The 24991-nt window shown below is 47.1% G+C and overlaps 2 protein-coding genes across 3 annotated transcripts in view; both read left to right on the top strand.

The window, feature by feature from the left end:
• Window positions 1–12049: 12049 nt before the first annotated feature.
• actb2 (actin, beta 2) lies at window positions 12050–16436 on the top strand. The gene is made up of 6 exons (XM_079177446.1): window positions 12050–12189; window positions 13659–13788; window positions 14116–14355; window positions 14785–15223; window positions 15331–15512; window positions 15628–16436. The coding sequence occupies exons 2-6, from the start codon at window positions 13666–13668 to the stop codon at window positions 15769–15771; spliced, it is 1128 nt and encodes a 375-aa protein (XP_079033572.1). The 5' UTR covers window positions 12050–12189; window positions 13659–13665; the 3' UTR covers window positions 15772–16436.
• A 7131-nt stretch (window positions 16437–23567) lies between these two features.
• The window catches only part of tnrc18 (trinucleotide repeat containing 18), a 41275-nt gene continuing 39851 nt past the window's right edge, over window positions 23568–24991 (top strand). For both annotated transcript variants that reach the window (XM_079177714.1, XM_079177713.1), the window contains exon 1: window positions 23568–23680. The gene's annotated coding sequence lies outside the window, so the exon portion shown is untranslated. The remainder of the gene's footprint in view (window positions 23681–24991) is intronic.

Raw genomic sequence — 24991 nt, 5'->3', positions numbered from 1 at the left:
ATGGGAGACAGCATGTGTGTGACAGGCACACACCATCTGCTGACACACACACACACACAGGCACACCCCATGATATTACCCAGTCAACACACACACACACACACACAGTGGGATCATTAACATCTGGTGCAGATGGCCATCTTAAACACACTGACCAGTCGCCCTTGTTGGCCAAACCAGGGGTTACACTGGTTTGATCCCATGTACACAGACAGATACAGTAGATCTACCTCACGTTAGAGAGAATGCATTTGTTTTTCAGGTTTTCCACCAGGTCACCAAAGACAGAAACTTTCCTCTGTTGGACAAGTCCTCAGACTGAGTGCAGTGCAGCCTAACACATGTTAATGTTTAATATATTGTGTGTTTATTGAGCTCAACAGAACACCTCAAAGTGTATTGTGATGCCTCACTGCACTCGTCCCTATAAATACCCGCCACAGTAAAAGTTGAGGTCCTTAATTGTTAACAATAGCTGCTCAAGTAGCAGATACAAGTGAAACTCGAGGGGATTTCTCCCTGTAAAGCATTTAATAATTAATGCAAACAACATCATTCCCCATTGAGCTGCTTCCTGTTTTACAGGGGTTTTTTAACGACGTGACTGAGCTCTATAATGCATATCAGCTCGAATGTGATGTATTGTAAAATCAGGTCAGGGTAAGAAAGAAGAGTGAGAGCTCAACATGTTCCACTTCCTCTGAAAAACAGCGTGCCCTCTTCTCCAGCGAACCACAGACACGAGCAAATAGCTTTTACATTAAAACATGGCAGCGTGACTAACCGAGTTATCTGTGCATTACCAAGGAAACGGGTAATACTGTGTCACACACACACACACACACACACACACACACACACACACACACACACACACACACACAGTGTCTCTCAGCTTGTCTCCTGTCCTTTATGTAACAGCCTGCTAGTATCTTCCAGGTTATCAGCTTACAATCAGATGAGCCAAGAAAGGTGTAGCTCCCCCCGCGCTCTCCCTTCTCCTTCTTCTTCTACTGTCCTGTGAGCTTTTCACAAACAAAGAGGAGTGTGTAAAACAGCAGGAACGGAAAGAGAGGGTGGGTCAGCCTGGCTGTGCAGAGGTAGAGAGAGAGAAAAAACAAGACGGGGGGGGGGGGGGGGTAGAATGAAAAGAAAGGGAGGGGGAGACTTTAAAGGAATGGTGATTTGAGACGGAGGGATTTACAGCCGCTCTGTGACCACGAGTCTCCTTAAAAGGCAATCCAGTCCAGCTGATTACCTGCAGCCCTCAGCCAATGACTGCGCAGCGAGTTATCTACCTGCAAACACCTAATCTCTCCCTCTTCTACTCTCCAGTCAGGCTATATGTGGACGACTAACACACACACACACACACACACACACACACCTGATCATTTTCATATATATATGTGTAGAGCTGTGGCACTAGAGGGAATGGCTGCAACTGAAGGTTTCATAAAGAGCTTTCACAGTTACTTACACTGGATGTCTTCCCAGCACATCAGCACACACACACACACTGCAAATTGTGTGTCGTGATTCTACACATTTGTGCGTGTGTGTGTGTGTGCGTAGTTATGTAACAGCGCAAGGAAAACGCAGTGCCTCTTGACCTACATTTTTGGGGTTTGACTCTATCCCACTGCTTAGGGAATCCCACATCATTAGCTGTAACACACACACACACACACACACACACACACAAACATCGTGTCCTCGCGCTTATGGCTCCATCCTTATTTATTTTCCTCTTATCCTCTTCTCGTGAAACCTACCGTGAGTCCTTTAATGCAAGCGGTTCCACTTTAACCCCTGGACAGAGAGGCTGTGTGCACACGGGGAACAGCGGGGAGACTGCAGGCCTCAAGCTTTGTGCAAATCTAGTGGTCAACGCTACAACACAGAGGGAGAGGAGACGGTCTGGAGACAGGGAGGGACGCACTGCTGCCAAAACAAGCTTGTTAACCTTCATTCACACACACACACACACAGATGGTGGAGTTAATTGCCATGCCAGAGAATCGTACGTCTAGGAGATGACAGGGAAAGAGTAAGAGGCTAAATGAGTAAAGAGACACAAAAGAAGGGACTCTAGTCGAGTCTGTTATCTGGAGGAAGACCGTCGGCCATTACATCACCTCCTCCGGTTTCCTCTGGTGATGTGTGTGTGTGTGTGTGTGTGTGTGTTCCCGGCTGGTGGGGGAGGGAAGGAGGCCGGGGAGAGATGGCTCTGGGTGTTTGGTGGGAGGAGGAGTGGTGGTGGTGTTGCCTGAGTCACAGGAGGATCATGACTGAATCCACCTGATATCCCTCTCCGTCCTCTTCTAACTCGGCTCTTCCTCCTTCTCAGCTCCACCTCATTTATTCTCCCACATTCTGCTCCCTTCTTTCTCTTTTGTTTTTAATCTTCGCTGTGGGGGTGGAGGTGAGGTGGTGGGAATGGAGTCAGCGGAGGTTACGCACAGATAAACAAACTGCCAGGAATGACAGATGCCTGAACTAGGATCTGTTCAGTCATTTCCTGTGTTGTTGGGGCAGCACATTCCTCAGAGGATCAGCAGAAGAACAATTATAGTTTTATTCACACTCTCATATCTCATGTCGCTGCCTTTGTTTTGGATCCAACTCTTCATTCCGATATTTATTTTCTAGTGGGGCGAACCTACTGATGGCAATGGTTCGATTGCCATTAAATGTATTTGTACGTTTTTCTGAGGGTTAATGTTGTGGCAGAAGCAGGTAAATGACATGAATGCAGCACTGAAACAGGAACTTGCTCACGCTGTTGGTCCATTTTGGAAAAGAAACTAAAATGGTGTGCTGATGGCAGCGAAAACAGCCTCTGTTGCCCAAAACGTCCCGTCCTCTTGACCAACGTGCACAAACAACATGAGCAGCAGATAGAAGGGAACGTGGTGCAAGAAGCTTAGGTCTTTTCCTGTATCAATGCCCCCGTCTGAGCCTGTAGAGCGGTGTACCTGCCAACTGTTCACCTTATATGGTGCGCGCCCCACGCTGACTTTAGAGGAAGTCGCTCTCTCTGTGACAGAAAGTGACAACGTTAGTGGTTTTCAGCAGACGGGCGGCGGCCGTAGGAGGCAGCACAGAGCAGCATCAGCTACAGCCCACACAGCAGCCTCAGCTTTAGGAAGTGGTGTGAGTGCTGATTTTCATTTCCCCCCCCTCTTTCATTATGCATACACACACACACACACACAACAAGGTATTATTCCATAGCCTCATCTCACGCAGGGCTGTGAGACAGGAAGTGGGGGCTTTTATTTTGTCGTTTCTAATCATTCAGAGACACATCTCTGATCCCGATGTAAAAATGACAGATTCAAGCTCACCCACCTTTGTACACGTTTGACTAACACTTCACACATGAAGTACACACACACACACACACACACACACACACACACACACACACACACACACACACACACACACACACACACACACACACACACACATACACACTTCTTCTCCTTATTTCTAAGAAGGAAATTAGAACGTCCTCCTCTGCAGTTTCCAGTTACTGAAACATAACTGAAAGAGAAGTGAAATCTCTCGAGTTGTGAATTCCCCTGTAATCACACACACACACACACAGTCATAGGGAGGCACATGCTCAGAAGAAAAAGACACAGAGATACACTGTTCATCGCTGACTCATTGATATACACGTGGAGTTACTGTGAGTGGATCTAACGGGACAAACACACATATCTGCACAAACAGACACACACACACATCATTTCACAGTCCTTAGGGGGACGAAGCTGCTTTCCTTGAGACACCATCCCATGTGACCGGTCTTACATTCCTCAGATTGTTGTCATGTGACAAACTTAAAGATTTCCTTTTATGGACGTCAATGTTAACAGGGGGGGGCAGGGGGGCGTGGCCTCACTAATACACACCCAAGTCAACAAACACACACACACACACACACACACACACACTCCTGCCAGCTCAAACACAAAAGAAACCCACAGAGAGAGAGAGAGACAAGAGGTGAAGCCGTTGTGAAATGATGGCAGCACCGTCCTCCTCTAAGTCACCGCCGCTTCACTGAAGGTATTCAGACCAACCGCTTCATCACATGTCGACTTGATACCAACACATATAAAATAGAACTATTACAGTGTTAGGGTCACTAACAAGAGCCCCTGGACTTCTGTCACTCACAATCTTATTTGGACTAAGCGAGGTGAAGCTCACCCTTCTCCCTAAACCCCCGTCCTTCAGCTTCTCCCGAAGGTTCCCGAGGTGTTTCCAGGCCAGATGTGATGTGTGGCCTCTCCAGTGTGCTGGTGCACCCCCTGGTCTCCTCACAGCTGGATGTGCATTGAACACCTCCACAGGGAGGCGTCCAGCACCGGCCTCAGGCATAACATTTCAGGGAGATATTTATTTGCCTACAAGTTGTTAAATTTGCATTTATTGAGTCGGAAAATAATGGAATTAACTCACAAAGTACCCAGCACGTGTACACTTGTGATCATAAACTCCCAGCTAAAGCCCAGCTCCGTGTCTCAAAGTGACACATTACATCATACCCCAACAACCGGCCGCACAACACCGTGTGCTGCTGCAGAGCTCCGACTGGACTTTGTCCGACCCTGGGCTGTAAAGCAAAGCCAGTGTGCTGCACTAAGCTGAAAGATCGCTGCCATGAGTGATTAAGAGGCTTCCAGTCACACACTCATAAGCACAGCAGGTAATACAAATGAGAGACTGGCTCGACGCATGCTGTTTTCTATTTTCGATGCTAAATCAGGAGGGAGAGGAGTGGAGGAGAGCAGAAGAAAAGAGAGGATGATGAATGAGAATTGTGCAGAGAGGAAGGAGAAGAAAGGGGGAGAAAATGAAGAGATGACATGTTGTGAACTGAAAAAAAAAAGAAGCGATGGAGAAGGATCAGAGGGTTAGGTGTGGCAGTTTCTTCTGAATTCGCTATAGGCTGCACATTCTGCCTGCCGGTCTCCGAGAGCCGGCTCTCTCCACTTCCTCTTTACCCCACTTCCTGTCTCTGCTGCTGGCCTATGCCCTTATATGGCAGCCACCGGCAGCCAATCAGCGCGGGGCAGGCAGCCCATTCAAACAGCGAGTGTGTGAGAGAGGAGCAGGGTGGGAACTGCAAACAGAAATGAACACCAGTGAAAAACAACATAGCCCACACACACACACACACACATACAAACCTGCCACCGGCTTAAAACAAACAAAAATACAATACAACAAAGCAACGCATGCAGACTATACGCAGTGATTCAGGGGCACTGGGTGCACACTGCAGCGCCGCATTGAAGTTGTTTTTTGGTGGCAAACGGCGAGGGTGGGCTCCGGGTTTCCATGCAGAGGAGAGTAAAGGGGATGGAGCACTAGAGCAGAGAGGAGGGATGTGGCGCACTGCTAGAAACATTCCTCTGTACACTTTAATCAGTGGCTGACACCGTGATTGATGCTTATCAAGCCAGGGACAGGAAGACAATGATACAGCGATATGAAATGAGAGAGAAAGAAGGGAGGCGCGTTATGTAAGGGCTGAAGCACTACGGTCTAAAGTGCATGGGCGTGTGGAGGTGGCTGACCTCTCTCACTGCGTTGGAGCCGCAGCTGAGGGGGCAGCGGCGGGGATAAGGAAGACCAGGAAGTAGAAGCAGGGCCAGTCAGGAGGCTAAAGAAATTCCCGATACGAGCCAACCAGAGGGCTGTCGGCTCGCGACATGAGCCAATCCGAGAGGAGGAGCCCTCCCACCAGACAGAGACAGATGGTAGAGGGTAGATAAGCCTCCCTGGTTCACCACCATGCAAGGGGTGAATAAAGAGTGTGTACGTGTGTGTGTGTGTGTGTGTGTGTGTGTGTGTGTGTGTGTGTGTGTGTGTGTGTGTGTGTGTGTGTGTGTGTGTGTGTGTGTGTGTGTGTGTGTGTGTGTGTGCGTGCGTCAGTGGGAGATAGAATTAGATACAGAGATAGATAAGTCTGTCGCTCTTCTTACCTTGAGCTGTATAGATGAATATTCTTTTTATATTGTGTGCAAACTTCATACAAAGCATGTGTTTTGCTTCCTTCCTTTTTCCTTGTGTGGACCTTGTTTTGTATGTGAGACTGTGTGATCGTGTCTACATTCGGCATGCAGTAAACACAGCAGCATATCTCTACATGCTGCTGTGTGACAGTTCTCCATTAATGGTGAAGGCGATGTTAAAGCCGTCATCGGTCCCTGGTTTTTGCGCGACACCTGAGTGAAACCTCACAACCTTAAAAGGCACCTCAGCCACTGCTATGGGCCAATAGGAGCACAGAAGAGCAGGAGGAAGTGAGGCGGGTGCACAGGAAGGGGAAGAGGAGAAGAAGAAGAAGAGAGGGCAGAGGGCCTGGTGTGTGGAAGAGCAATTTAAAAAAATAACAACATTTCAGAGAAGCTGCACAGTATCACATTAGGCCATGACAGAGAAGCTCCTCTGACAAGAAGTAGTGTGAAAACACACAAAATACACTTCAAGCTCTTGATCACATTTATCTGTAATCACACAAGTTGTCATTGATCGAGTATTAGTGAGGTGTGAGTGTTTTTGTCAAGTCAAGAGTTTCATGTTGTGTACATTTTGATGAATGACTGAAGATACTGGTCAGGAAGCCATGATGGGGCGTGCCCAATACAATGTGTGTGTGTGTGTGTGTGAGAAGTGGGGGTTGGAGCTAAGGATCCATTCGGGCCCTAAATGGGAGGCTAATCCAATCGGAGCACGAACAGGCCAGCTGGCAGGCACAACACACACACACACACACACAGCTGGTAACTGGCCTGCGCCTTGGAGTCAGACCGTCACCACGGTGACCCCCGGATCAATGACGCTGCAGACGACCAACCTATCGGCTGTATCACGGTAGAGGGGTAGGGGGTGGGGTGCAGAGAGGAAGGAGGGAGTGAGGCAGGAAGGGGGTGAGGGAATAGAGTGGTGAATAGGGCTTCCCTCTCCGAAAAAACTCTGACCAGTCCCAGATGGCAAACAATTGGTCACTTTTCAACAGGCTGCAAAGACCAGAGAGAGAAAGAGAGGGTGTGAGGAAAGAGGATGGGGGGATGAATGAAGAAAGAAAGAAGGAAGGAAGGAGAGGAAAACTGTGCTGCAAAACTTTGAGTCACTGCGTCCAAAGCTAAATCAAAGTTTCACCATTTTGGGAAGTGTGCTTATTTGCTCTCATGCCAAAAGTTAGATCGATACCAATGTCATAACTGTCTGCTAAATATGAAGCTACAGCCAGGAGCTGGTTAGCTTAGCTTAGCACAAAGACTGGAAACAGCTAGCGTGGCTCTGAACAAAGGTAACAAAATGCACCAACCAGCACCAATTAACACGTTCTATCTTGTTTGTTTAATATGACAAAAGAAAACTGCGTAGAAACAAAGACTTGCCATTTTACTCTGCACATAACCCCCGGCCAATTGATGTTTTTACACTTAACGACATATAACATGTTCGTTGGTTTGCTTTAGAAGTGCTGGAAGGCAGATTTTGTGACCTTTGTAGGCTACCGAGCCCAGCTAGCTGCTTCCTTTGTGCTGATAGGCGCCAAGCTAAACTGCAGTCTTTAATCTAATGGACGGATGTAACACGGATACCAGAGTGGTATCAATATCGCCGTCTGCATCTCCTCGAGACAGTGAATCAATGTCCAACTGTTGCTTTTAACATATAGCTCTTGTCTAAAGGAGAAAACCCCTGCATTGCTACATTTAGCTTGACCTCACCTGACTCAGATTTGACTATTGCACTCACACACACACACACACACACACACACACACACACACACACACACACACACACACACACACAAACACACACACACACGTCCAAAGATGCAGTGAAGCAAGAGCGAAGCTCCTGTAGGTGACACACAATGTGCATTTCCAACATGACATATATTTCCCCGTCATCTTCCTCTCTTCTCTCTCTCTGTCTACGTCTTCCTCTTCACTCGGATCCCATTCGATGGTTTTATCTCCCGCATCTCGACGTCCACATTTCCAGCTTTAGCTCTCAACCTCACTCAAGGCTAATTGCAACTAATGTTTTTTGTATTGAGCTGCAGCCTTGCAGTCTAGTAGCAGTAAGACTCAGGGCGGCAGATGTTTGACTCTGTGTGTGTGTGTGTGTGTGTGTGTGTGAGTGGATAATAGATATAGTATTCATGTCCACCCCCTATGGCCGGCTTTACCCATTAGCAACAGGCCTTTCATGGTTCCTCTCCCCTCCCCCGCAGACATACACACAGCCACATACACACCAAAAATGCCCTTGTTTTTTAGCCTGGGCTGCCCAGTGCCATGAGCAGATCACGTTCTTCTTATGATAGGAGCGACAGAACGAGGTAGGAGAGGAGACGCCCTAAATGTAGATTTAGAGGAGACACGAGGAGGCGATGGTGGGGAATTAGTCAGCGATGGCCTTCTCGGGTCGAGAGCAAAGAGAAAACTTGCGGCCTCTTTACTCACTAGAGGAACAGGAAGCCGTGGTGGGAGGGCTTTAGTGAAGGCAGGGAGTGGCAGCACTGCACAACAGACTGTGTTTCTTCTGTGGTGCTGCCGGCCAGCCGGTTACCATATTTGAAGAGAAAAACACCCGAGCTTAATGACGTCACACGCGGGTGTCACAAACGGCTCCAATTCACTGGTAAACATCGAGACTACACAGGAACACAAGCGTGCTAAAATGAGAGTACTTAATAAGGCCTGTGTGAGGTCGAGGTGGTCAGAAGTCAGCTGAGACCGTGGTGTGACTCACCATCAGATCAGAAATCCATATAAAGCGTACACCTGAGCTCGCGCTGTCATCAAAGATAGCATTTGTTTATGATTCGCTGTTGTCATTTTAGGTTCTTTGACCGTTGAACCACACACACACATATATAAACACACGCGCTGCAGTAAGTCAGTGGGTTAATTATTGACTTATCACATGGCAAAGGCGATGCCTGACTTCAGCTGGTATCTAAATCAAGGCCGCTGCAGGTGCTAAACCCTTAATAACTTAATAATACTTTATGTTTACAACTGGGCAGCTGACATTCCAGGTTTGAGGCCTCGGCCTCTTGCGTGACGTACAGAAAGCAGACGAGAGGGCGACAACAAGCATTGAAAAGGCACATCGGCGAAACAATGCACCTGGCTGGAGAAAAAAAACCTTTGCACCCCGCTGACACTGGCCCCGCGTCAGCTTCCGCTAGTGGCCGCTCGGTCCGACATGATTTTCTGCAGGAACATACAGGCGAGAGGTGTTTCGTGCCAAAGGGCAACAGGACTTTTCCGGTTAAATTACAGTCATTTTCAGGAGCTCCCTGACTCTCAATGACAGGTTTTAAGTACAGGGCTTGCACTTGTTGCTCTCGTTAAAGTGTCACTTAGTCTGATGAGTGGTCTATTTAGACAACCGGCACTCGGAGTAATAGTTATTATACACAACACCTAGAGTGCCTGTGCATAAACTTCTGTCTGGATGAATGAGCCTCAGAAACATTCATGATGGCCTAGATTGCATTCAGGACCTTGGCTGCGAGGTATCCAGGTTCAGAGAGCCTGTATTTCACCGGGTGTAAACACACACACACACACACACTCACACACACACACACACACACAGGCTGTTATGACACATGAGAGGAGTCTTCACGGGACGGTATTCCAAGCGCTTGGATAGTAAAATTCCCGCTGAAGAGTGTTGACAAGACACCACTTAACCAGAGCCCTCTCCTTTATTACCAGTAAGCTGCACACACACACACACACACAAGTTAACACATATCCAGAGTCCTGTTTACCTCAGATGACTGACAGCTGATTTAACAGGATCTTTAATTACATTTTTTTTTATTGTGTGTAACTAAAGAAGAATGCGTCATGGCATTAAGTGTTTTTTACCTGAATCAACGTAGGCTGGGTCAGAACTGACTCATTCATGCATGTGCCAACATATAGACGCACGTACACACACGCGCGCGCGCTGTCACCTTGAAAAAACCCAGAGGCACTCCCTTTAGGCCAGATTAAATATTAAGTCAATCCCTGTTTATGGTCACAGCGTCAACACGGAGAACCCTCCCTGAGCACAGAAATGCATCTTTATCACTCGTAAAACACACTTGAATGAACGGACAAGTTTCAGGCTCACATGGGTCAGACCGGGATAAACTAGAACTGACTCTCAAGGCCTGTAAATCAATAAGCGGGCCCAGCAGACCTTTGACCACCTTAAAGGGGCTTTCTTTCAATCTGGAAACCCTCAAACAGACTCACCAGAGAGTCAAAACTCTGACTCAACGTGGATGAATAGACAGGTCTATCTCTGATTGTTCCTTTTTTATTCAATGTTTATCTCCACCGAATGAGTATTGAATGATTTGAGCCGGTCCCTCCCACCCTGTACATTGTAACCCTGAGTTTAGTTAGAAGGGAAGTTGCACAAGCCGTCTTCATCTTTCCGCATATTGGAAGTGTTGCTTCACACCGCACCGAGCTGTGGCTGATTTAAAGGGCTCGACAATAATGTCCATTTAAAGCCAAGTTAACAGCATGAATGAGGACAAGGGAGAGGAGACGAGAACAACAGACAGCACGGGAGTCGATGCAACTGAGAGGAGGGGAAGGGAAGTGGTGAAGGGGGAAGAGAAGAAGTTGCTGCATGTCTCGGTGGCCACAGTCACAGCTTTGAATGGCCAACCGTCTAATGTGTTACACTCGCGGTTTAGGAGGACAAAATGAGTAAAAGTGTGTGCCAGATGTTTTATATTAAGGAGAAGATAGTTGGAGAGAGAGTGTGTGTGTGTGTGGGGGGGGGGGATATGGGGGGAGCGGGGGAAGTGTAAAAAGAAAATCACAGATGTAAAAAAAAGGAAGAGGAAAGTGCTTAAAAGTGGTGTGTCAAAAGGTATGATAAGAATAACGGTCTGATGGTGCGGGGAGACTGGCAGTGAATCAGGAATGGAAATTGTACTAGCCTGCAGGCCCACGACCAGCCTTAAATAAAAAAAGTCTGAGATTGTGTCACATGGGCCTCATTAGTCACGATGTGAACGAGGCAGAGGGTGAAAGGCCCCAATATCTTAACAGTCCACCCGTGCAGCAATGCAGAGGAGCAGGAAGTGGACATAGGACCGGAGTGTGTGTGTGTTTTATTTGATAGAAGGGAATAGGGGAAAAAAAGGGTACTATACTGTATACTACATTAAAACTATATTTGTAATACCTGCATCTAGTTCACTACAAGCAGCGTTGAAATAATGAGAATGCTAACGGATGCCATCCTCTCCTGAAACGACTCACCTTTGTCAAACTACTGAATCTCAGAGCTAGCATGCAGCCACTGACAGACTACATAGGAAGAGCCCAAGACCATGTAGCCACAGAGCACAAATACTTGATCAATAAATGAACCTTGGCCTGCATATGTGATCATTCCCCAGCTTGGGACAGATCAGCTCCAGCACCTTGTTATGTGTGTGACCTGGTGCTGAAGTGACTCCCACTGAGCTCACAGCTGTTTTTTTAAAGTGGACAGTAACATCAGCACAACACACTATATTGTCTCCGATCATCAAATGTTGTCATGTTAATCTAAAGACAATAAGTAAGAACGAGGGCAGCCTTTGGGTAGAAGGTCTCGGGCCTTTGCAGCCTTCACAGGGAGGAGTCACTAGTGCTGAGCTTTTCCAGTTATCATATAACTGGTCTATGAGTATGCATATAACGGATCAGAGCAGGTGCGGGGAAGACATTGTCCCGCTGATAAAAGTCCATATATGTAATTTAACGTGTACATAAAACAGTTTTATCAAGAGATTAGGTTTACTAGGCCCCACAGCTTCAATCCCTTCCCTTTTATTTTTCTCCAATCCTTCGCTATTATCGCCTCCCCTCTCTCTCTCTCCCTCAAATCGCAAGCGCCCAGTGCACCACAGTGTGCACGCGACGTGCCCCAGTGCATGACGCTGGACCAATCAGAAGGCGCCTTTCCGCAAGTTTACCTTTTATGGAGAGAGCCGGGCAACTGACGCAGTATAAAGCACACGCGCCCACAGCTAGCGGATTCACTCTGAGCGCCGTCACACGCAGCTTGTGCGGGATATCATTTGCCTGAAACCGGTTCCCTTAAAGCGAAAAGCCCCCCCACCCAAAAGGTAAGGAGACAAACTATTGTGATCTGATTTCTAATTTTAGCATCATATTTCGAGTAAACAGTGAGTTTAATTGCCTTTTCTTAAAAGCAACTGTGACATTTGTCTTTTTTAAATGCAAAAGATGACGAGGACCACGAGGTTCTTTGTCCCGTCATGCATCAACGTACTGCTAATTTACCCTCATGATTTTAGAAAGTATTCACAAAAGACCGCAGTTTCTGCATTTTGGTTGTGTTAAAGTACGCATTGGTATTTGCTAGAGACCGTTAACTAATGCGACTCACAGGTGCCTTTTGGATGTAGCCGGTTAATGAAGACCGTTACTTTTAAGATGATGGTCTTACTACTACTACTGCGTTTTTTCCGTCGTGTAGTGTCACAACATTTGCAGTATTCCTGTGCTGGCTTGTGTCTTTCTTCATCAGGGTACTCTGAAAGAGGCTTGTGAGTTAAGGTCGTCTGGACTCCGGCTGCTCCCTTTGTGCGCCCGATGCGGCGGGGTGTGACCTACTTTAGCATATTAGCTTAGCCACATCATGCTAACACCGCCCTTCAGACTTGTGGCATTTTACATCAAGAATTCTTTTTTTTTTTTTTTCGTTGTCACTTGCGTCTACTTCCTGGGCGTGTTAGATTCACTTTAACATGGTCCTTTACATTTCCCAGGTTACCTTTAAATAGGAAAGGAAAAAAATGAGGCCTGCAAAAAACGTAAATGAATTGCTTAATTGATAAACCGTTAGATTTGTCTCAATGGTTTCGGGTCTTACCAACTTGCACATGAAAAAAGGGGAAATTGCGAGTGACTAATCGTCCACCCGTAGAAAAGGCGTGGCTTTCTGGAAATGGAGCGTCAGTCAAGGACTTGTGACCCATTAATGAGTCAACGTTTGAGTTAATTATGCAACTAATTAATTTTATTGTTTTTACTGTCGGTGTTTCAAGGTTGATATCAGACATTTGGAAACAATGTTGAATTCATGGTAATGCATCCAGTCGTGTTGGTCAGTTTCAAATGACTGAAGCAGTCTGAGTATGACGCAGTGATATTGAAGCGAGCATTTTTTTTGTGGAGATTAGAACCGTTATAGCTGAGCAACAACGGAAACGAGAAGCGGAGGAAGTTAACAGAGTTGAACGAGAGGGAGTGGTCGCGCGGCCCCGTTGTCCGTTATTGTCGAATGTTCCTTTTTCTTCTGTGCTGTCGCTCTGGCCGCGCGCCATGGCGCCGGTAGCTGCAAAGCTGCTCAAAACCGAACCATGTCCTTATATGGTAACAGAATGCAGCGCCACTTCCTTTTGTCTGGCTCGGTCGGAATGTGGGGCACGAGCTCCACCCAGCGGCTAGTCTCGTGAACTGCCGTTAGTTTTGAACAGGAAGTTGGGAGTTAAGAGTGTTACACGGGCGCTGTTGTAGTGAGGCGGGTGTGAGACATGTCTTTTTAACGGCATTTTTTTTCGTTTAACAGTTCAGCCATGGAAGATGAAATCGCCGCACTGGTTGTTGACAACGGATCCGGTATGTGCAAAGCCGGATTCGCCGGAGATGACGCCCCTCGTGCTGTCTTTCCCTCCATCGTCGGTCGCCCCAGGCATCAGGTGAGTGATTGATGTCCAACAGGAAAAAACAAGAATTTGCTGTTACAAGATTAATTATGAATTTTAATGCACACCTAAGTGGCACGTTTGAATTAATAAAAATAAGCAATAAAAAAAAATTATTTTATGCAAGCTGAAAATGGCTTCAGTTGTTCTTCAATGATATCCAGCTAGACAATCTTATCAGTCATAATGAATATAGTAGAAGTTCTTATGCCATAAGTACACCATACTTCTTGGATCAGAGTACATGTATTAAAGATGTTTGCCTGTAACTATACTTACACATATCTCCATGTTTAACCATCTGTCTGATCTCTTGTCCAGGGAGTGATGGTGGGTATGGGCCAGAAGGACAGCTACGTTGGTGATGAAGCCCAGAGCAAGAGGGGTATCCTGACTCTGAAGTACCCCATTGAGCACGGTATTGTGACCAACTGGGATGACATGGAGAAGATCTGGCATCACACCTTCTACAACGAGCTGAGAGTTGCCCCTGAGGAGCACCCTGTCCTGCTCACAGAGGCCCCCCTGAACCCCAAAGCCAACAGGGAGAAGATGACCCAGGTACACACCCTTATTTGTGCACATGTAGAATTTAGCATATCTGGTTTAGCAAAGACTGTATATTAATGTATTCACTGTTGAAGACTAGTAGCCTCATTTCCTCCTTGGTTTCCTTTTCCATTCCATTCTCACTTGCTCCTTCCTCCCCCTCTCCTCCAGGACCTCTCTCCTATACGATGATCTATCATCAACAGGTCTCTCTTGACTGTGTGCCTTTTCTGCACTTGTGTTATGTTTAGCCGAGTCAGTAGCTCAGCACCAATAGACTCTGACATGCACAAGTGTGAAGGAATGTTTACTTTCTGCACTGGTTTTCTCTACTAACTTCAATCTTAGCCCCACACTAATGCATGTAGTGAGTGCAGTGGCCACAGAAGAAGACTTTTGCTGAGATTTTTAAATGCTAAAATATTCTCTTCTCTTTTACAGATCATGTTCGAGACCTTCAACACCCCCGCCATGTACGTTGCCATCCAGGCTGTGCTGTCCCTGTATGCCTCTGGTCGTACCACTGGTATCGTCATGGACTCCGGTGATGGTGTGACCCACACAGTGCCCATCTATGAGGGCTATGCTCTGCCCCACGCCATCCTGCGTCTGGATTTGGCTGGCCGCGACCTCACAGACTACCTCATGAAGATCCTGACAGAGCGTGGCTACTCCTTCACCACCACTGCTGAGAGGGAAATCGTGCGTGACATCAAGGAGAAGCTGTGCTACGTCGCCCTGGACTTCGAGCAGGAGATGGGCACCGCTGCCTCCTCCTCCTCCCTGGAGAAGAGCTATGAGCTGCCCGACGGACAGGTCATCACCATCGGCAATGAGAGGTTCCGTTGCCCAGAGGCCCTCTTCCAGCCTTCCTTCCTCGGTATGTTTCCCAACTTGAGCCTAACCTGCACTTAATGCCAAAAACATGTCCAACCCTTATGGTTGCCCTGCACTTCAACTTGCTTACAAGTGTGTATCTGCCCTCAGGTATGGAGTCCTGCGGAATCCACGAGACCACCTACAACAGCATCATGAAGTGTGATGTCGACATCCGTAAGGACCTGTACGCCAACACCGTGCTGTCTGGAGGTACCACCATGTACCCCGGCATCGCTGACAGGATGCAGAAGGAGATCACAGCCCTGGCCCCATCCACCATGAAGATCAAGGTGAGCTGACTAGCTATGGAGCCAGCAGACTGACATTTTGTTGCTGCTCATGGTGTCTGGTGATGCAGACTAATGCTTTGGTATCCTCACGTTTGTTTCTTCCATCTTCCTGCAGATCATTGCCCCACCAGAGCGTAAATACTCTGTCTGGATCGGAGGCTCCATCCTGGCCTCTCTGTCCACCTTCCAGCAGATGTGGATCAGCAAGCAGGAGTACGATGAGTCCGGCCCCTCCATCGTCCACCGCAAATGCTTCTAAACAGACTGTTCCTCCTCCCCCTCCCCAACCAAACGCCCAACAACTTCAGCTCTGTGCAAAACAACCACACACCACACATTTCACATACACACTCAGGCGCAGAGCCTAGATGACCAACTCATTGGCATGGCTTCAGTTATTTTTGGCGCTTGACTCAGGATTTTAAACTGGAACGATGAAGGAGACCGTAATGTTTTTGGCTAGGTTTAAAAAAAGCACCCCAGGGTTCTGCAGTTGCATCTGGGGACTTAAAAAAATGTACATTTTGTTTTCTTTTGAGTCATTCCAAATGTTTGTTAACTGCATTGTTCAGACACATGATTCCAAATGTTAACTGCATTGTTCAGACACGTATTCGCCTCTGTGAAGGCTGCCCAGTGGTTGGCGCATACTTAAACATGGTTGTAGTATCGCTTGTATGTAAATTATGTCTGGGTTTTTTGTACTTTCAGCCTTAAAAATATCTTGGTCCTGTTAATTTTTTTTTGTTTTTGTTATGCAAAACCCAATCGTGACCTCTACTTCCCCCTGATGGAGGTTTCATCCCCGGGGTGGTGGGGCAAGGGGTCTCGAAGTGATGGGGTAACATGGGGTGCCAGACCGGTGGGGCCAACCTGTACACTGACTAAACGATCCCAATAAAGTGCACATGTGTTCCGACATGACGTCTGACTCTTGTCTTCCATAAAAGCTTTCTTTCTATTTGAGTGTGAAAAGCTGTTAAAGCTGAAAGGGAACCTTTAAACAAACAAAACATTATGTAGGAACATGAGTTTTCTTCAGATAGCCTGACTACTTGCAGTGTGTGTATACTCACGTCAGATTGCAGCAATAAAGAGCTAACTTTAAATTGAAGTGAAATATTTGCACTAGTATTTAATCCAGGTCTCATTCACACACCAGAACTTCTGTTGTCTTGTTCAATGTAGGCCTCTAACACTAGAATAAGTATGAATCTCAATACTGAGTTTTAGGTTAGTGAATGCTGAACTTACCAAGAGACTTTGTAAATTACTTAAAACATGAGTGAACCACAGTGAGACATTTGTTGCAATAGGAATTAAATATGTAGACTGGCAGTAATTTGGGTTGAAGCACAGGACAGCTGACTGCTGCACCACTTAATGTCTCACCTGAGCAGGGCTTAAGTGCTGTCTTGGCAGTGGAGGGATTTTGGATATTTACTAGAAACAGTTGAGTTCAGTTAACGGGCCATGTGACTAGTCCTTTCTGGAGGGTGTGCTTGCTAAACGTGGGGACAACCCCGAACATCCTGATTCATTGTTCACAAGTCTAACTGCTTGTGTCACACTGATCTCTGATTTAGACAACTCTTTTCAAATAGTAATATAATTCCTGGATGATGAAATGTGGCGAGAAGCCATACATTTACTGATGAACAAATTACTTCATACAAGCTGACCAGGTGATTTTGTTTTGGTTTGACGATGGCTCATTCAGGACTGTTCCAACACCAGGTTAGTGTCTGACTAATACCTCAGACTGCACAGGGTGTGTGGATCAAATGAATTATAACAGGTGACATAAGGTGAATGAGTGAAATACAGACAGAGATAAACACTTCAAAATGACGTGGCTGCTGCATTTGTTCTGCCACCATCACTAGCTCATATCTTTACATTCATCAGTATCTGCTGCACCCTCCTAGGTTCATGCTGACCGATTTGCTACAGCGTTCAGCTGACGTGAGATGATGAATTAAAAGGGGCGGGTTCTAAGGACACACCCAGCTGTGTCAGTCAGTCTCACACACACGTTAGAAAAAGGAAAGAGTCACTTATTGACACAAGTCTTTTTTTCCTCTATCCTCAGGCATCTTATTACATCATCGGCGACCATGCTCTCCTCGTGGGATCATGAGATTGTTTGTTAGTCAGAAATGCTTTGAGGAGGATCAGTGACCTGCGGATGTTTGTAAAGTAGAACAAAAATGCTCCCTGAGGACACATCTAACTGCAGTGATCACAGAGACTTGTTTCATTTGCCTTCAGGCTCTCCAAACCCACATCAGAGAGAGAATCACCGAATGACATCCTTGAACTCCTCTGTATTCATAAACAGATTGTGGATTTACAGCAGTTGCACAGTTTAGACAGCAGGTGGCAGTGAAGCTCCATTCTTTTCTTTTCTTTTTACTTGAATCCAAAAGTGAGGCGTGACTGTGCTGCTGCATCCCAACCACAGACTGTATATGATCCAAACACCTCAGCTCATATCGGAGCGTATGCATAGAGCTAGATCTGAGATCATGCTTGTTCTGTTTTGAGTATTTCCTTCTTTGGAAATAAAGTTACACTCTATTTGAATAAATGGTGTTATGGGTGGTGTGGGAGTGTGCGTGTCCAGTACAGCACTAAAGACTAGATTAAAAAGATGGAGTGTGTCAATAAAACAACTGAGCGTGTACATGTTTTAAACCAGCTTTTCCTGGAATGGTGGGAAAAGATCAACTGCTGACAGGGGGCCCGTTTCCTGTCCACATCTAACAAACGGATGGCAACATTTGCACCTTTACAGTGAGAGAGGGAAGAAGGGGATAAGAGGGATGGCGGTCGGCGCGGCCCCACCCTCGTGTTCTATGCATCATATATCCTGTTTCTGTGTGTGTGTGTGTGTGTGTGTGTGTGTGTGTGTGTGTGTGTGACACTGCACATCCAGCACGGGCCCCAAAGTCACGCTGCACCCATTAGTCAGGCTGTCCCAGTTTCGCACAGTATTCTGGGCCGCACGGTGGCACCCGGTGATATACGATGAGCTTGCAGGGCCTGTGCGCGTGCACGCGGAGGGCGTTTGCTATCGATGTGAATTCATATAAGCGTGCATTAAGTCAGGGTGCTCACACACATTGAAGATCAAGCGTGTTTGGTGTCGGAGATGTATTCCATCTCTCCGCAGCCCCCCTGCCTGTGATTCTGCTGAGGCTGCTTCCCTTGTATTGCCGCGCCAGCAAAAACACTCACTGGCAGGGAAGCAGAACTTGGCATGTTCGCGCGCGCGTGTGCGTGTATGTGTGTAATGTACCATTCGTGTGTGCGAGCGAGTGCAACCATACTTCATTTTGCTGTGCTTGTCGCGCACGCGCGCTGGTGTGTTGCCCGCGCAGGTGTTTAGCGCTGCAGGTGTTCGCGAGCGAGGCGACACAGAACAGAGGGGGACCAATTTGTCAGGCTCGCTGTGTTCCTCCCGTTTTTACTACAGCTGCGCTGCTTTACGGCAGATCCATCGGTCGGGTCGGTGATGCGCACGCAGTTCCCTTCTTCCTCCAGCAGGTGGAGCCGCTGCGCCGCTTCGGCCTGTTTGGCAGAGAGAGTGGGTGAAGAGCGAAAAGAAGGCTACTACTGCTGACAGAAGCAGGCCAGCAGGGAATAATTGATCATATTGAAATACAGTAGCTGCTGTTTCGTTTTTCTTTTTTTGTATGCCTCAGAGTGATGCGCATTCTAGCGAAGGCGACATGTTCACTGAAGGCAATGACCCCCTCCCCCCACACACACACCATTATTCTGAATAGGAATAAAGGATTTGTAGTAACAGCAGACTTGTTAGCAGGTATTAAAAGAGCTAAAAGAGAGAGAACGGGTTTAAAAGAGGAGTGGAGGCCCCTGCAGGCATTTTTTTAATTTTTGTCTTTCTTCTTCTCATGAGGCATCAGCGGCCCTGACGCATCACTGCCACATCTTTACTCAGCAGGAGACGTGTCTCGTTGCATCAACGTTTCCTTACGGTTGTGGTTTTCTTTTCTCGAGAAAAACCCCACGACTTCTCAGAGCTGTAACCGCACGACCCAGGCGCCAAAAATACACACCCAGTGCAGCGCAGGCCTGCTCCAGCACCCTGCATGCACAGTTGACCCCCCCTCCCTCCATCCTCCCCCAGCTTGGTTTGAAGCAGCAGTGGCAGATGGGAATCACTTTGCTTTGACTCCCATGCGTGTCCTCGCCTTGGTATCGTTTTCCAGACATAAGAGTGTTTATTTTGATTTGATTTAAATAGACTGCAGGCTTTTGGCTGCGTCTTCACGGTTTGTTTGACGGGGAACAGCGTGCAGCATTCAAATACAGTAGATGTTGTGATTTCTAACTGCGGGTCTTGGATGTGGTAGAAATTTAGGGCCAACTCATCTATTTTGTGTGTTCTAACATGAGCGTGTACGTGTGGTGGCTCAGTCCATGCTGAATTAATAAACTGCCATACATATGATGTCTGGGAAGTACACACATATATATATATATATATATATATATATATATATATATATATATATATATATGACCATTTACATGCAGGCATCTCACTATTTTCACACACGGCAACATCCAGTCGCATGAAATCAGGCTCATTAGAAACTCACCATCATCACATGAATCACATTTGCGGTGACAAATGTGTGAACCATCAGACAGCGTGCAGATTCTCTTTGTGCCCCCCCCCCCCCCCTATGTCATCCTCTACACATTCAGATGTGTGACTGCCCCCCCCCCCCTCCTGTAGTCCACCATCAAACCCTGCAAGGCCCGCTGTCTGATGATTGGCAGGTACCCCTTGGGAGATGCATGAGTGTGTGTGTTCTTCAAGTGGGGGTTGGTATGTGTGTGTGTGTGTGTGTGTGGTGATGTCAAGCAATATTGTATGAAATATGTTTAGCTTGGATATGACCCCCCCCCCCCCCCACACACACACACACACACACACACACACGTCAGATGTGCAGACTGAATTGCTGTTGTTGAAGGCTGGATGCTTATGCAGGGGGACATCTCCCTGTGTTTATTTATGGATGTGATGCGGTCCCAGAGAGGACTGAACCCCCCCAGCTGAATTAATCAATGCTGTCTGTGTGCTCTGTTCCCCTGTGGGTTAATGCAGCCACACGCCTGGAGACAATCAGATGGTCTGCCCCCCCCCCCCCCCCCCCCCCCAAATAAAATAAAATCAGTTACCTGATCCTTCAACTGATGGGACAGAATTAACCCAACAATGATATTTGGACAGCCACACGGCTGGATGTTGACGTTGGTGGTCAAGACAAACACATGAGCCTAAACCTAACATGAGTCTGGGATAACAAGTGTTCTCATTCTGGAAAAAACACAAATGTTAGTGGCATGAAATATTGTCTGCGGTATTGTGTTGACTCAGCAGCGTTTCGGGCTATAAATCATGGTTTTTCTGTACTTTTCCATTGCAGCCTCACATGGAGGACGAGCTTTAAATTGGACCATCCTCAAAGAGCCCATGTTGGTGTATACAGGCTATAAAAAGACGTAATCTACCAAATGGTCCCATCTGCTCGCGCAGAATAACGCATCAGAGAGAGGAGCCTAACCTAGAAATACACAGATCTGTGTTATTACCATCAGAGGAGTTTAGAAGCTGCACTTAAACCACACGTTGTCCTACTTGTTAGCATGCTGGAGAGTGCAATAAAGAATTGTCTTTATTGGATTATTTTTGGTTGAACAATGGATGGATGGATGGATGTAATAATTTCAGTACCATGTCGAGCTATAATAATTAAGGATGGTCACATCGCCGTAAAATAAAAGAATTAATTAAATTTAGATGGAATCTTTAAATTGGAGTCTTAAAACATGATTCATTTATACGGCTGTATAAATGAATCATGACTAAGCTGGTAATTTAAATTGTATGAATACCACCAGCAGCCGAACCCACCTCGGAGTGGAGATAACCCCCCACGGACAACGAAAACAACCACGAGAAGACGAGGCCCGCCTCCCGCTCGCGGGGTTTAAAAGACAGCAACAATAGGGCCCTAATCTAGAGGCATTGTCTGAATTCCCAGTCAGAGCGATTTCGGAGAACAAAGGTCTGGCTTGGTCCCCTTTGGACGGCTCGGGACGGGACGTCGCTCTGATCTCCGCCCGGTGACTCCCGTCAGAGCGGACGGGTCGGGGCCGACGCTGAGCGGCCCCTTGTCTGTGTGCAGCTCGGTGGTTTAGGCTGGAAAAAAATCCACCGAGGTGTGGACCACTTTACCGGACAACCGCACGGCGGAGCCTCCAATGGCTGCTACCGTTTAGCACGCGTCCGTCCGCGGCTGCTGCTGCTCGAGGCCTCGCGCCTCCGCCGCGCTCTCTCCTCTCCTCTCCTTCGTCTGCTGAAGCGCTTCCTTTACCCCCCTACAAGGAGGGCCGCCTTGAAACCGACCCATTGTAAAAGGAGGAGGGGCTGGACGAGTGTAAAGGGAGGGGGCGGCGAGGGCGGCTTGAAACCGTCCTCAGATGTGTTTTTTTTAATCAACATTTCTGCAACTATGTAACGCGGAGTGGTTTACCTCAGAGGGAATTATTCACGATAACATCCCGCGACAGTAGCGTGCACGAGGAGGGGTGGAGAGGTCAGGTTTTCAGTCTTTAGTTCACACCAAAGATCAACACACCCTGAATTTTAACATAGCAGTAAATGAGTGCGCACCACTTCTAATGCAAATGTGTGTGTGTGTGTGTGTGTGTGTGTGTGTGTGTGTGTGTGTGTGTGTGTGTGTGTGTGTGTGTATGTGTGTGTGTGTCCGCTAAGACTCGACTATTAACACACAGGGACTCGTCCAGCGGTGCTTCATAGCCCGCTATGCGCATTTGCATATAGGCCTGAAGAGAGCCCGGCATTACTCCTGGTGTGGAGAATCACAAATACAGCGGCCATGGAGGCGAAAACAATGATTAAGTTTTAGTGCGTTCCCGGGCGGACATGATAGAGATCCAGGGTGCTTTCGACCTGTCAGATCCGCCTGCAGACCCGCCATAGTGCTGAGTGATGGCTCCCAGTCGGTGAGCCCGTTTAACACTAATTAATAGCGTTTGATGGAATAAAGACGAGGCGTTAAGCGCCCCAAACTGCAGGTCACGTTATTCATGTGTAGGCTACACCACGTCCATGAAGTGCTAATAACGTGCAAAAACAAATGTTACTGTACGGGTATCTGATCCCTCGTGGCTGTGTTTTGGGCGTGCAACAACAGGCCTAATTGCTGCGCTATTCTGTGTTATTGGCTTGTAACACGTTCACTTTTCTTTTCTTTTCCCCCCCGTAACTATATATCTATAATTACTGGCATGTTACCGGTTGTCTTTGGGAAAACAACGCCCAAAATTGTGGTCACCCCGAATGAAATTGAATAGTTCAATTTGAGGGCTCGTAAGGAATTGTGAGATTGTTATCTCAAGTGTTTGATGTTTGAGTTTCTTTTCCTTTTAGAGCAGAGGTGTAAATGGAAAAGTAATGAACTGACGCGGGTAATTATCAGTTGCCAAGTGAGTTGAAATAATCTGGGTCTCACACCACATTAAAAACCATTACAGTATGTTTTAGGATAACAATGCGGCCATACTTTCAGTTTCCCAATCTTCTGAGCGTCTATTATAATTAGCGTGAAAATGGGTGAGGATGAGAAGGGGAGGGGGGGTGGGGGGGGGTTGCCTTGAAACTGGCCCCCCACCTCTTAAAAAGAGAAAGAAACTCACTGCTTGTTTTGATCACTCAGTCTTGAAGAGAGAGGGGACCTTGAAACGGCTCAACCTCCTTGCTCCATAATTGGTTTTATACTGCTGGCGAGCGGCCAGGGTGTTTTTTTTACACTGGGGATTTGATTGACACTTCGCGCAGCCAATCAGACAGCAGCTTTGCAAAACGCACTGGGCTGGTCAGGGGTTGGGTGGTAGCGAGGGAGATGGGCGGGGCTTGTAAAAACAATGCTGCGCTTCATTGCTGAGGAGTTTATGGACGCGTCAGGGCGCCCCCCCCCCTCCAGTTATCCCCCAGTTTACCTTCGGACGAGCCTGTAATGGACTACTCCACTTCTCCCAGCAACCTGGACGCATTTTGAGAAACGGTTTTAGCTCCTTTTCCCCGGATTTTACACATTCAAGTAAGCGTTCGGCATGTTTTTTTTTTTTTTTCCTCGTTTGGTTTTTCTACCTCGCGCTGAAGTGTCCCGAGTTCTCGGTGTTTTAAAACATAATGTTGGGCTGTAAATGTGAGTGAAAAGGGCGCGGAGGTTGTTTTTTTCCCTTGCATACGACATTTGGGGTTTTTTAAGCCACTGTTGTCTGTGCGAAAATCCCACTTTCGAGACGTTTCCGCAGAGAAAGTTTAGCGTGTCGTTAAAGGAACCATGAAAAGTTTGAAACGTGGCTGAAGAGCCGTGCTGCTCCGCTGCCGTGTGCCGCATGGATGACACCGGCGGAGGAACGGACCGTGTGCCGTCTTGTGTGTGCACTTCGGAGGGTTTAGAGGCAACACTGGTGTCGGTCTGCTGTATTTCTCCCACGATAACAAAATAAAGGTTTATTGTGATCCACGAGCCGTTCTTCAGACCCGCCTGGATATCACGAGTCGCTGCTGTGATGTGTTTGCTTGCAGCCTTTGAAGGTTAACTCGACTTTCGCCTTGTTTTTTTTGTTTTTTTTAAACTTAAGTTCACATAAGTAGATAGTAGTAGTATAGTTTGACTTGTGTTTATTATCGAGCAAAATGTATAAAAAGGTTCCACGAGACCCCTAATGTTGCTCCCCTCGCTGCCTTCGGATAAAGTCTCAAATGCTTGTTGTTGTTGTTGTTCTCCTTAAAGTAACTTTTATTATATTTCAGTGTTTTTTAATATCACACATATAGCTTTCTGTGGAGGTTGTGCTCCATCATCTGTTTTGCGAAAATTATTTTAAAAATCGACCTTTTTAAAAAAGATTAGAGACGCATCGCTCGAGTCGGTGCAGATTAAACTGAATATCCGTGGATTTATCATGTGGATCGCGTTATTCTCTCTTAATACCAGCTCGGGCTCAGGTGCACGAGGTAGACCGTGGATGTGAAATGAGGAATTAGTTTTTAAAAGTGTTTCTACGGGTTGGGTTGGAGATTTCTTCTCGCTTTGGGCAGCACCCAAACGCGAAGCAGCCCGGACTCAGTATCGCATATGCGGGCAACAAAACCCCCCCTAACCCCGCTGATTAATGATGCAGTCGTTTTGCGACCCTTATTTATTTTTAACCCGTTTGAAATTTATATTTGATGCGCCTCCAGTATTTATGGTGTATTGGTTTACAGGGCGGCTCGGCCCCGCAGCTATTGCTGGTTTTACGGGTTAGGAAACAGCTGGGTAATCGGAAAAAAAGGCTTTAGAATAGGTTGTTAAAATGTGTCCGTGTGCGTGTTGCATCGCGTGGTCGCTGCGTGTTTT

The sequence above is a fragment of the Pholis gunnellus genome, assembly GCF_910591455.1.
Source record: "Pholis gunnellus genome assembly, chromosome: 17".
Lineage (NCBI taxonomy): Eukaryota > Metazoa > Chordata > Actinopteri > Perciformes > Pholidae > Pholis > Pholis gunnellus.
This window is presented reverse-complemented; position numbering and strand designations above follow the sequence as displayed.